The sequence below is a fragment of the Hyposmocoma kahamanoa genome, unplaced genomic scaffold (assembly GCF_003589595.1).
Source record: "Hyposmocoma kahamanoa isolate Upper Pololo Valley unplaced genomic scaffold, ASM358959v1 100021, whole genome shotgun sequence".
Lineage (NCBI taxonomy): Eukaryota > Metazoa > Arthropoda > Insecta > Lepidoptera > Cosmopterigidae > Hyposmocoma > Hyposmocoma kahamanoa.
This window is the reverse complement of record NW_020653200.1, coordinates 15,760,944-15,774,992: the sequence shown is the minus strand read 5'-3', so window position 1 is coordinate 15,774,992 and position 14,049 is coordinate 15,760,944. Positions and strand designations below refer to the sequence as shown.

General features: G+C 37.6%; 1 protein-coding gene across 1 annotated transcript in view; it reads right to left on the bottom strand.

The window, feature by feature from the left end:
- Positions 1–13,808, bottom strand: part of LOC113226275 (anoctamin-4-like) — an 87,955-nt gene extending 74,147 nt beyond the window's left edge. Inside the window, exons 1-3 of the mRNA XM_026458843.1 lie at positions 13,802–13,808; positions 13,381–13,727; positions 11,448–11,606 (exon numbers count right to left, since the gene is read on the bottom strand). Of these exons, the coding sequence (XP_026314628.1) occupies positions 11,448–11,606; positions 13,381–13,727; positions 13,802–13,808 (513 nt within the window). The remainder of the gene's footprint in view (positions 1–11,447; positions 11,607–13,380; positions 13,728–13,801) is intronic.
- Between the last annotated feature and the right edge of the window lie 241 nt (positions 13,809–14,049).

Sequence of the window (14,049 nt, the reverse complement as noted above, 5' to 3'; positions counted from 1 at the left end):
TTTGTTTTCTCTCATTAATAAGAACAACGAGTAATCCGTAACGATTTCTTTCCGGAATCAGAGGATGCACCCTGAATCTTTTAGGCCTTCTTCTTTTAATTCTTCGATGAAGTAAGTATAACGCGATAGCTCGTTTTTGATGTGAGTTCATGGCGACATCTGAGACTTAACTGGTGATCTCAATCGATCGTAAATAACCGCGCGCCTTGCGATCCTCTCCCGCCAAGTTTGCGGGCCGTTCCGCAACCGCGGCGGCTACGTCACCGCACAAACCTGCGGTATCGTGAGTGCTGAAATAAAACAGCTGTCCCACAACCGCAGCGGGCGCCGGTCAAGCCCGCTTCGTGAGTTCTGTCTCTTAGTCATATGTTTTGAATTGTTAATCCGCCCAATCATGACGTATCGCATTCGCTCAGACAAATCCCGCGCTTATACACCGCCTTCAGGCTCTCCAAAATAGATTCATGCGCAACGCGACGGGTGCCCCGTGGTGCCTGCGCAACGCTAACCTCCACATAGATTTACGGCTCCCCACAATAGCCCAAATTATGAAACAGGCATCGAGGAAATACTTCGACTCTGCTCCTCACCACCCAAACCGCCTCGTGGCGTCTGCATCCAACTACGACACCCTCAGGGAACACCATAGATATAGGAAAAAAGGGAAGATTTGGTATAGGGGCGTGGTTCGTGTCGCCTTGATATGATCATTTTGATCACGTGGGACACGCCTACAGACATCGCCACAGTAACATGGCGATCGTCATACAAGATCTCTCGTAAAACGTGAAAATGCCAAGTTATAGCGATACACCTTGTAAAAATTGGAATGTAATCAAAAATTTTAAAACCAATGAGATAACATTCCACCGGCTATTTGCATTTTTAGTTACTATTTCTATTATTATTCAATGTTTTCTTTCTGTCTCCTTAGAAATTTCTAGACTCAAATATAGTGATGTTCATTGACGATGACTGATGTTTATCGACAATAAATTTGTACTGAAATGTTTGAATTTCTTACTATGATTTTTGTAATTAAAGTCCCTAAAATATCGAAGCGAAAAGATTTCACGTTAAATTGATTTCTTTTATCTTATTATTATTATTGTATTTATTTTAAACTCTCGCCTCTCCCAAGGCCTAAAAGATTAATTTTGAATTTTTAAATGGGAGAGGCCGTATTTCCCGGCAATGGCACAGTCGGCCGGGGTCAGGGACTCAGGTCCAAGAATCGGCGAACAATACGTGCCGTATCGAGCAGGACCGCCTTTTGCATTTGTGCTGGAAGCGACACGCCACAGAAATCCAACCGTCTCAAACTGTTAGAAAGGCTGACTGGAATCAGTGGAGGCCACATCACACATGTCGGTGATCTCGTGCGCCAGGTCGAGATACTTCCGGCGTTTCTCGGTTTCAGCTTTCACGAGACCCTCGTCATGCGGGATGGTGACGTCCACAAGAAATACCCTCGACTGCGATCGATCCAATATCACAATATCAGGCTTATTCGCAAGAATAGTCCTGTCCGTGATAATAGATCGATCCCAATAGACTTTGGTGCGGTCATCTTCGAGTATTGGCTCCGGTGAATACTTGTAATATGGCAACCTCTGTTGTACTAGTCCGTACTTGAGAGCGAGCTCTTGGTGTAATATTTTGGCTGCCTGGTTGTGTCTGTGCAAGTACTCAGTGTTAGCAAGAGCGGAACAACCGGAAACAATATGCCTAAGTGACTCTCCGGGACGGCCACATGCCCGACAAATGTCTACTGTGCCGTCCTTTAGGATATATTTCCGATAGTTCCGCGTCTTGATAACCTGATCCTGTATTGCACAGACAAAACCTTCGGTTTCTCCAAAGAGGTCCCCGAAACGCAGCCAATGTAGGGAGGCTTTACGGTCCATAAAAGGCTCGTGGAGTACCTTGAAGAACCTCCCATGGAGCTCCTTCTCTTTCCATACGGACTCGCGGTCAGAGGTGCTAAGCACCACCGGGTCTCGCCATTCCTCTTTGGCCAACGATAAGGGAGTTAGCCCTTTATCACATGTGACAACCTCTCCACGAATTACGTCATCCGTCATCATCAAAAAGTAGTTTCTGAGACTGCATATCTCGCGGTTGCGCATGGTTTTGACACTTAATAGGCCTCTACCTCCACACTTCCGCGGGATATACAATCTCATGACTGACTATCTCGGATGATGCATTCGGTGAGAGGTCATCGTCGTGCGGACTCGTCTATCCAGAGCGTCTAATTCCGTCTGAGTCCATTTGAGCACGCCAAATGTGTACATCAGAACAGGCATGACCCAGGAGTTATAAGCTCGGATCTTATTAACGCCTGACAAATAGCTGTTTAGCACATTTTTCAGGCGCCCATAAAAAACCTCGCACACACCCTGTTTCACGTTTGCTTCCTTCACACCGATGATCTGTGACATGCCCAAATACCGGTATGTTTCAGTCTCTCAACATGGACCACCGCGCACTTATCGATCCCAAGCTCCATCCTAACCGAACTGCTGAAATCGTTGGTGATTGTCAGCAGCTCCGCCAATCTGTCAACTGTGGGGCCGTATAGCTTAAGATCATCCATGTAGAGAAGGTGAGGCATTTGCGGCCCACCTCTCCGAAACTGAAAACCTGTGCCCGACCTCTCCAATAGAGTACTCAGAGGGTTCAGGGCCAGGCAAAACCACAGTGGACTCAGACAATCGCCATGGAAAATACCTCGCCTTATTTCTATTCGGTCATCCGCATCCGTCATCCGACGACCGTCCAGACTCAGGATCGTTCTCCAACATCCCATGCATTGCCCGAGGAAGTGTCGAACTGCATTATCAATTTTATACAGTTCGAGGACTCTCGAGAGCCATGAGTGGGGCACCGAGTCGAACGCTTTCCTATAGTCTATCCAGGCAGCGGAGAAATTCTTATTATTATTTCTTATTATTATTACTAAACATTTTATTTCGAGTAACTTTAACACAACTCATATTACCGACAAAAGTTTCAATTTCATGTCAATTTGTATGTTGGTGTTGCTTGAAGAAAAATGTATGTGTATTATTGTTTTAGATAATTTAGATATTTTAATTCCATTATACTCGTAGATTAAACGTAGAGTATTTATTTTAATTATTAAGTTTTTCCAAGGAGTTCAAAATAAAAGAAGGTTGGATTGAAGCCGCAGGAAAATCGAAAGATTGGTTTTGTTATTACTAACGCACACACTCACACATATTGTTACTATTTCTGACTTTGTTTAAATTTCCATAGCATTTGCTATAGAAATTTAAAAAAAATAAATGAAACAAAATCGGCTTTATTTTACATGTGCATGCAAAATAAATTAGAAACAAATATATAAAATTACATTAATCCTTCATAAAAAAACAACAATTGAATTTGTTAAATTAGTTTATGGTTCGAGTTTATTCTTGACAGTGACAGCTTCACCAACCCGTGGTAACGTATGTATAATGGAAAACTGACACTGGCGACGATCGACATATTTTTTATATCATTCTTATAAAACCGACACTGGCCCAAGCCCAAGTGGCCGCCATGAAGAAAATAATAATAATTTATATTAATATACTAATTTAATAATACACCAGTACTAGTGTAGGTATAGTATGAAAAATTGAATATTTTTGTAATATTAAAAACATCCACATGGTTTCTAACTGTCGATTAGGTAGGACCACATCGTTGAGTAGCGTCAGTTTAAGGTTAATAAGGTAAACAATTCACGGAGCGGTTTCCATCCGTGCCCGCCCAGTGCGGCTAGACAGCTGTTTTATAGCAATACTCACGACCCTGCAAGTTTATGAGACGAAACCGTTGCGATTGCGGAACGGACCGCGAAGTTAGCGGGAGTTAATCGCAAGTCGCGCGGTTAATAGAGAACACACCCCGCGTGAGCCTGCATCACATTGCGCCTGAATTGACCGCCAAAGTGCACGGGCGACGACGGCCGCCAAGCGCGCAGGTGATCGCGTCCTGCGCGATTCTACTAGTACCCCGCCGCGGCATCCGCGAGCAACCGCCACCACTACAGGCGTAAAACGCGCCGTGAAATGTGCTACTAGTTTTACATATTTAACTATTACATTCTACAGAAGTCGCGGTCCCACGGCAGACGCGGGTGAAACCCGCTCCGTGAGTTTTTAGTGTTACGAAAAATGAGTTTCAGCCATTGACTTACGTTTCAGCGTCATCTAACTTGTAATAGTTAGGCTATTAATACTATTGTACTAAAACGCCACCTGATGGTGAATGGCTGAACCAGGATGACAAAAATACTGAAATATTTTAATATAACTCTTACCCAAGTGACTGTAAGTTTAATTTTGTTAAATTTTAAAATTGTCTTGCGTCGTTTTCACGTTTTAGGGCCTACCCAATCAAAATCTTTAAGTTATAGTGGTAGATAATAGAGCGGTAAAGTTTGAATTGCACACAAGCTAAAAAGTGACGACATCGATACCCGATCTTACATAGCATCATTACATATCTACCCTTTTTTCCTATATCTATGGGGAACACCCCCACCGCGTACGTAGGACCCGTCGGCCAAGGGAAGTCCTCAACGACCCTACAACTCTCGCCACTTTGAATGACAACCAGATCGCACATCAGTTCTCCATCTCCACACGCACCAACCGTCCTCGCCGGCGAGGCCGTAGAGATCTCATTTCAGCACGTACAGTGGTAGATTCTCTCCCACAGCACGCCCTTCTGGTGGAAGACTTCAGTAGCACCCTGAACCGAGGTCCGTGCCCACTTGGGCGCCCTCAGGCCCGCTAAAAGTTTATCTTACGGGTTATGAGCCATCAGCTCGCCCTTTTCTTCCGGTGTCAGTCAAGGCCATCAGCGGCCAACTGCAAAGTGTACTTCAGAAAAAAAATTTGTTAATGCTTTCTACTAACTGCAAAGTGTACTTCAGAAAAAAAAAATTGTTAATGCTTTCTACTGCTGTAGCATTTACATGGCACTCAAGTATTTGAGACTTTTCCGTCCTATTTCTGGTGCGATTAAGGTTTGACACTGAACTGTGTGCTTTCACGCTGTGAGACATACTGTTGGGTCCATAACCCTGTAAAACCCTTTTTGATAATATACGCCTTTCTACACTGAAGTCTGCGTCTCAATTCGTCGTACTACCAGAGAATAATTAAGTAACAAGAACGGACACTCTCCGCCCCTCGGTAGCTTTAGATACCACACCACGTTCCGCACATTGACGGTCACATTGACTGAAAGAGAACAAGGCTGTTGGCGAGCCGTTTTCGCTCTAAGACGGTTTTGATATTTGAATATAGTTTTCATTTATTTACGAAATTTGTACGTTAATTTGTAACATCATTGTACGTTACTATTTATAATGGTCGTGAATTGTGCTGTGTACGGTTGTTTATAATCATCTAGACGGGATAAAGCGAGTTTCTATCGTTTTCTGAAAGATGAAATTAAGTAAGTAAAAAAACTTATGTCTGAGACTCATTCAGTTATAGTTTTCATTAGTGCATAGTAATATATAACACAGATGTATTATATCAATATAATAAGACGCCATAACTTGTGAGCTAGACAGGGGTTCTCGAATTTTCAACTTGTGTTGCCGATAAATATTATGTAGTGAAGGTATATTCATATAATTATTAACTAGGTAATGTTAAACTTGTACACGCAATTTCAAATACCTTGGTTACCTTTTTTAAAGGTACCTGTCCAAAATATAGCATTGCAAGTGCTTTTAATATATTTTTTAAATAAATCTTCAATAATATTTTTAGTCAGTGAATTAATAAAAAATATAATATTATATCGATATAAATAAGTAATGAACATGTGTAATTATAAGAATTCCATAAATAGAATTATAGATAACAGATTCGCGTTAGAATTTTCGCTAAGTTAATAATACGAGCAAGTGATGAGCATTGAGTATATAACCAGAAGTATATAACCAGAAATAGAGACGAAATGTCATTTAATTTGTTTGAAAACTATTCTGCCCGTAGAGGGAGAATTGGGTAGAGGGGCTTTATAAATAATAAAAACCGCATAAGCGTGATAGATTTATGCACAGACATATCAGAGTAAACGAGAAAAATATTATTTTTTTATCCCTTTCTAAGTATGCGGTTTTGGTTGTATGACTCAATGCTCGTTGAGCCCAACAAATTCCTCCGAGTGTTTGAAGTGCAACAATTTTATGTGCTTGTGCTTTTAAGAAGTGTTTTACAAAGTTACTAACCGTTTCTTTGTAGTAATTGACAATTATTGCAGCTTACAATAATGGTGTATTGTTGTATTTTAGGCTGTAAAAGCCGTACGGAACGAAAAATTCCCAACGTAACCTTTCACAAGTAAGTTTTAATTTATCATTACAATCTATGATTTTTGTGGTATAAATTACTAGTGAAATACTCTTACAAGTCTGAAATATTACGATTTCATGTATTTTAGATGATATTTGGAGTGTTTTTCTTGATTGAAAGATATTTGTTTGCATCGTATAAACCTCCTAAAATAAGGAGAATATCTAACTTTCGTCAAATATGTCCATCTCGCTTCTACTAGCAGTGGTTATGATAGGCGAGAAAGAGAGATCAAATAAATAACGTGTAAATTAAATTTGACCGGCTTAAGCTGACTTTAGGGATACCGTGCTTTTGCCACTATCTTTTCCCCAATTTATGGGTCATTTTAAATAATGTATTTTTTTTTATTTTTCAATACTTTTTCAGTATTATTTTTTCAATGCTTGTGATTTTGCTACCTTACAAGTGGATTAACTGATTTCATATAAATAATTGTCAGTTGGTTTTAAGTGTTTTTAATATTTTACAGATTTCCAAAAAATTTGGCCAAGCGTAATTTATGGGTGAGTGCAACAGGTCGTTCAAACTGGACTGCTCTTAGTGCATCAAGTACACGTTCAATACATTTTGAAACAAAATGCTTTCAAAGAACTGAAAAGAAAACATTGTTACGAATCGGTTCTGTTCCAGCGATAAACGTGCATGTAAGTATCAAAATTTTTTATTGTATAATTGCATCATAATTTATGAGTACTTTATGATAATCTCAACATCATTTATATTGTTTAATGACATGAATCGATTCCAACTACAATCACCTCCACATTCCCGAATCTAATACCACAGCAAAAGGCTCACACTGTTTTGGTAAATATTTCAATCAGCTTTTATTTTTGGGATTACGTAACTAAACGGTAAAAAGGAACCCTTATTTGGACACTGTCTGTATGCTACTTCTGTTTTTGTATTTCCCGCATCTCTCTGGGGTGAATAAAAACCAGATAACCCTTAAAGGGCCAATCAACAGTGGGAGTTTCATTAAAAAAGTACAATAAAAAATGTAAAATAGAAATAACAAGGTTTATCTGTAACTTTTTAGTGTAAATAGCTATCCAGGTTTAATTTTTTACAGGCGATTTATGCATTTTTACTTGTAATCAAATTTTGTGTAATTTTTCATTAGAATGTTGTAACACAAAATTGGTTTTTAAATTTTAGGACCTGTCGAATGTAACTTCTACCGCTCCAATGCCATCTACGTTTAAATATGTACGAATGGTGCGAAAACCTCTACTACTAAACCTCTACTCTTTTGAAGTATTTTAACACTAAGCATTTGAATATACAGGGTGTAAATTTGAGACGGGGTAGGAAGGCCAGCCACCTTCATCGTTGTAGTTACAGGAAAACGGTTCTTGATTGTCGGTGATTGGCATTCACAGACTTTGGAAAAATGGTACAGTCAGCAAGATAAAAGGCAAGAAAAATTATTCAAAACTTTTTTGTATGCCATTCGATCCGGTCTCTGTTAAGGATCAATAAATAGTCTCTATGGGACCAACTGAGGTAAGAGTACTCGAAATGTCAGGAATCGCAAAAAAATTTTTACCATACATTTAGTATGGATATTTAGTAATCAGTTATTCTAGGTAAAGGAAACTAACAAATTTTTCTATGGCTAAACTGCTAGGATGCCAGCTACATAGCGAAACTATTGAACCCATATTTAAATATAAGAGCAAACCAGTTGCCATTTTTCCAGATCAGTCCCATATGTTTAAATTAGTTAGAAACACTTTGGGAGAAAAGAATATAATTTCATGGGATTTCGTGACACAACTTGTTGATCTACAAGAAAATGAGGGTTTCCAAGAGGGGAGGGGAGAATAAAGTTACTACAGCACATGTGCAATTCTAAAAACAAATAATGAAAGTTGGTTGTACAGACATTTAGTGCATCAGTAGCTGATGCTATTGAGTTTTGTGCGGAAAATCTAGCTCTTGTAGAGTTTAAAAGTTGCGGACCAACTGTAGAATTTATAAGAAAATTCAATTCATTATTTGATATAATGAATTCACGAAATTTGAATGCTTACGGCTTTAAGAAGCCATTATTAAAACAAAGTTGTGATGCTCATAAATAGTTTATTTTAGTTTATTTACTATAAATAGTTTGGAAAATATGTACCGTTACATTACTGGTTTAAAATTAAATAATATACCTATTTTAATGTCGAACAGAAAAACGGGTTTCCTAGGATTTTTAATGTGCATTAAAAGTTTGATTTATTTGTGTGACCAAATGGTTAAAACAAGTCGAATTGATTTTTTATGCTCATACAAAATGAGCCAAGATCACCTCGAGTATTTTTTTAGTGCCATTAGAGCGAAAGGTGGATTCAACAACAACCCGTCGGCAAGCAATTCCAATCAGCGTTTAAGAGAATGTTCATTCATGGCGAACTAAAACACATTGCCTCTGGTTATTGTATACCTTTAAGTGATGTAACGATTTTAACATATATTAAACCTCATGTTGCTATTAACATCACCACAGAGCGCAATTGATTGCTACATAACGGAGTTGAAACATTACTAGAAGAATCGGAGAAACCGGTGTTGGACAATGACCACGATTACCTGGCTAACCCAAGCAAATTGACTGAATTTGCGAAACAAATCATTATATATGCATTGCGGGTTTTGTTTTGTAGCGTCTGGAAAACAAATAAAATGTGCAGAGTGCTTATCCGTGCTAAGTTAAGAAAAGTTTAAAAGTTTGCAATATAAAAAAGATAAAGGCGGTTTGCATTATCCATCAAATGATGTTATTGTTATTTGTGAAATTGCGGAAAAAATATACGCATGTAACAAGTTATTTGGAACGAAAAATCCTTTGCATCACCTTACACAAAAATGTTTAAAAGAATGTATTAACAAGAATTTATTTATAAATATCTCTCAACATTTCAAAGATCTGCCTATGATAGATAACCATTATGATATTTTAATTAAGTCTATATTATGTGAAAAATATTTAAGTGTACGAATGCACACACTGTAAAAAAGTTATCGGCAAGCAAGAAAAAGTTTGATATATGTATAGTAATAGGAAATGAAACTATTTTTCCGGATTTACATCGCGTATAATTGTTTTTTCAAACAAACCGACGTTTCGGGCCCTTTACAGGTCCCTTGGTCACGGTTGACTGATGGGACCTGTAAAGGGCCCGGAACGTCGGTTTGTTTTAAAAACAAATATATTATGCTCTATTTAAATCCGGAAAAATAGTTTCGTTTCCTATGTGTAACAATCGCGAAAATCTAAGAACTCGATATGTATAGTAAGTTAACACTGTTCAAGGGCCAATAAAAAAGTAATGTGTTTTATATGGTTACTAAAACTCAACCAAGCTAAATGTGGTCTGGCGGATTCTCCCTCCTTAGACTCGGCAGATTTCATCATTATCATGAACCCATTTTTACGTCCCACTGCTGGGCACGGGTCTCCTCTCAGGCGAGTGCTTAGGCGACAGTCCACCACACTGGCCCAATGAGTGTTGGGGACTGCACACGTTTTCCGAGGACTTTAAACCTTCTTCAACGTTTCATCACGATGTTTTCCTTCACCGAAAAGCTCATGATAAATTTCAAATTAAATTTCGCACAAATTCCGAAAGACTCAGAGGTGCGAATCTGGATTCGAACCCACGACCCTCTGCTTGAGAGGCCGCAGGTCAAACCATTAGGCTACCACGCTTCATTTTCATTTTAATTTCTTTAACGGGGTAAAATTTTAAAAGTATACAACCAAGAATTTATAGGTACTCTGTTGGTATCCCTTTTCAGTATACGCGAGAAGCTTTTCTATTTTTTTTATTCTCCCTTTACGATTCTGCCATATCATTACTGTGACAACTGCGCTCCGATTGGCCAGCCCGAATTCGAAACAATTGACGGGTGTCGGCAAATGGTTTTATTTCAAAAGGACCAGTTTAACTTGAGCTTTGCTGTAATGGACGAAAATTAAAAAATTACATATTTAATTACCGATGAAATGTGGTTCCGTTTGTTTTGTAATTAGATGTTTTCCTGTTTTTCCCACGCCACCGAATAGAACAGTACGGCATTGTTAGAGATGTTATCTTTATTACAATAAATACAGAATATTTTTTGGAAAATACGGAGACGTATACACAGGTCAGTAGTTGGCCTGTCTATATTTTAATTCAAACGAGAGTTGATATTTATAAGAGCTGTATCGCTTATGTGTTACCATCCTGGTACCTGGAATATATGGCCCTTATTTCGTCTCTATTTCTGGTTATATACTCGATGGTGATGGAAAATCCTGCCACTTCACGCACATATTTGCGCGTTTGCAGATAGCGCCTTGCTGTATGTAGTAGTAGTAGGCAAATCATTTTCGGCCGTTGTATGGAGTGTCCGGTGTGTTGTACTACGCAACCCCTTCGTTGGCCAGCGCTACACACTTAAATATAAAAAACATAATCCTCAGGCAAATAAAAGTACCTCTTAATTTTTCATTCTTTTCATTTTTCAAGTCAAAATGAGAAATTTCTAATAAATATTTTGATGAATCTAGAGCAGCTTTATGACTTAAGTAAATTATGATGATTATGATTATGGATGAAATATTTCTGTCTAACTAAAATACACTTTTGGCACGTTTTTTACTTTTATTAAGTAATTATTCTCTAGCGTCTACAGGGAGAGGATCGTTTTGTTGGAATTAATAAATTTGTCTTCATAAAAACAATTTTGTCTTTTTCCAAGTAATCTGTTTTTACCGTGTGGTGACCTCATTTCGAGGACAAGCAGCTTAATCATATCTGTATTAGCTCTACGTATACGAATATTAAACACTGCTGCACTTTGAAGTATTTGTGAAAAGCCGATTCGAAATAGTCTCGAGGTAGCACTGTTGAAAGTTAACACCTAAACTAATATTTTGAAGACAATACAGTGACAAACAGCTAGTATCGATTAGTACCTACTTATGTAAGTACTAATTAATCTCACACTGCAGGTTCACGTACCTTAATTACTACATTCTTAAGTAGAATAACTATACAAATAATAAAAACTCACTATGCCAGTTTCTAGTTCCATTTCGAGACCGGAGTTCATACAATTTCGAAAGAAAGTCTCCTTGGCTCTTTCAATATCTTTGTCTCTTGTTGGGTCTACCACGATAATTAGGTCGATACGTCTCTTTTGGTCTCGGAAGTATCCGGTCTGCACCCGTTCCTTAAATAAACTTATTGTAAATAGCAACTTCAACAATCGCCATTTTATGTATTATGCCTGAATGAAAAGTTTTTAAATTTAGGGGTACTTAAACATCAGCGCTTGCAATCGAAACCTTACTTAAGTAATTAAAAATAGTTAATGAGAAGCAACATTTATAAGTGTTTTTATAAGTCATATAACCTACGTGATATACTATAACCTACGTGATAAACGATAATTGTAATAATCATTTAAATCGATAAATTGAAGTGTCTAGACAAGGTAGTTAGCGTCTGACGCGTGCTAACAGTAGGTCTCGTGAGACCTACTTGAGCTCAGCTTTTGCTTAGTATGGTACGGTTCCGTCAATCTCTGAAATCGTAGAAAAATGCCTTATTGTGCTGTTTTCAATTGTGAAAATGATAGGCGCACCAAAAATATTAACCGTAATAGTATTTCATGTCATCGGTAAGTCTTATTTATTTTTAATCAATTTTAAATGTTCTGTTTATATAATAGATTTTTTGTACTGTAACAAACAAAGTAAACATTATCCCAGAGCAATATGGTCAACTTTTATCTTTTGGAAAACTAAGCAAACATCTCGAATTTTCCATGCTAGTAGCGAATAAAAGTGTAGCGAAAAAATTCTTCATAAGTATAAAATAAAGTTCATTATGCAATGTGTACGTAATACAGAAGACCTCTGTTGTCGAGAAGATACTACTTTCTATTTGTTCAGATGTTAATCGTTCGTCGTCGTCCAGCTACTAGTCGCAAGATGGCAGCACATTGAATAAAATTTCAATTTAAAATCAAAACGTCGAAACTTGCAATAAGGTATAGAACTTTCGACGATATAGCGGCTGGTTATATAGTTTAAATTATATTAACAATTCAGAATTTGGCGCATCTTTTTAAATTAGCAACTATGACCAATACTTATCAAGGTTTCATGTTTATAATTTGTTTGTCTACAACATTAGGCGATAGAGTTACAAGAATTGGAGAGAATGTGGGTTATATTTTTCTGTAATGGAATGGAGCAATAAACATTTTTGATGGAACTCTACATATGGCATACTTTCATGAGGGGTGATTATGCACATTCAAATTTACTTTCAGCCTTGCATAATCATACCTAATCGATGATTTTTCAAATGAATAAGAGTAAGATTTACGAATATAGCAAATGTGGTTTAAAGTACCCGCCAGTACTGTCCAAAATAATCTTCTCCTGACACACATACACCATAATTCCTACCACTGTATGGTTTGAGATGTAATTTATTACGTCATGCGAATCCATCCAACAATGCCATCATTCCACGCAAATGCAGAAATATTGAAATTAAATCCCGTTATAAATTACGTATATTATTATACTTCCTTAGTTATAAACAAACCTCGCAACGAATATGACAATGAGAATCATTTTCATGTCAAATATATTTTTTGTAGTCAATATGAAACTAATTTTCTAATAAATAAACTCTTACAGGTATGATAGACAATATTATCATAAAAATTACACGTTTTGGTTTTTTTGTCAACTTACGGCGATAGCGAAATATTTGGAAGTTCAACATTTACATGCGATGTTTCTTTAAAATTATTGTTACAAATAACGATTATTTAAAATTATACTTAATTTTAATACTTACGATTGTTACGTTTGTAGCAACAATCGTAAGTATGCTCAATACAAATTCGAGTCATGGCCCATACGGCTAGTCGGCAAACAGCTACATGGCACTATGTTATCAACAAAAAACAATTCAGTTATGCTTACTCTGTAATCCACAAGCTCATTTTGAACAAATTTAATTGTTTTACCGTCTGGATCTTTGGTAAAAAATGATGCCGTTTCTTCTTCGACAGATTTGGTTGCACTGATGGTATCTGGTTCTATCGGTTGCGGGTTCGTATTAACTTGTTCCACGTATAGTCGAATAGGTTCCTGGTCCGTTTCAACTGGTTTAATCTGTTCATCGTCAATTGTAATTGGTTCCACGTCGAGTTTTATCAGTTCATTTGTTGGTTGTTGCGTTATAGTGGAATCAACCGACTTTGGTTTTTCTGATGAGCTAGACACTATAACAATACTGGATTTTGATTGTTGCTCACGTACACTAGCCCCTGGTTCATAATGAAATATACAAAAATTATTCCAGAAATCAAATCGCTAGCATATAAATTTTACATTGACTTGCCAAACATGTGTCTACTTGTGAATGCTTAGTTTAGCACAGAGTACTGAACTGTTTCAGGATGCTGTTGGGACTACCGCGATACTGTAGCGCCACTGTCAATGTTTGCTCAAGCAGGAATAGATGACATTGTTGCTGTGATGCGAAAACAGACGGCGTCACTACTCTCTAGCTTTTTTTATTATAATATCAAGTAACAGGAGGAACAAGTTGTGAGCTCTGATGGTAAGCACTGTAACTGTTGTGGACAG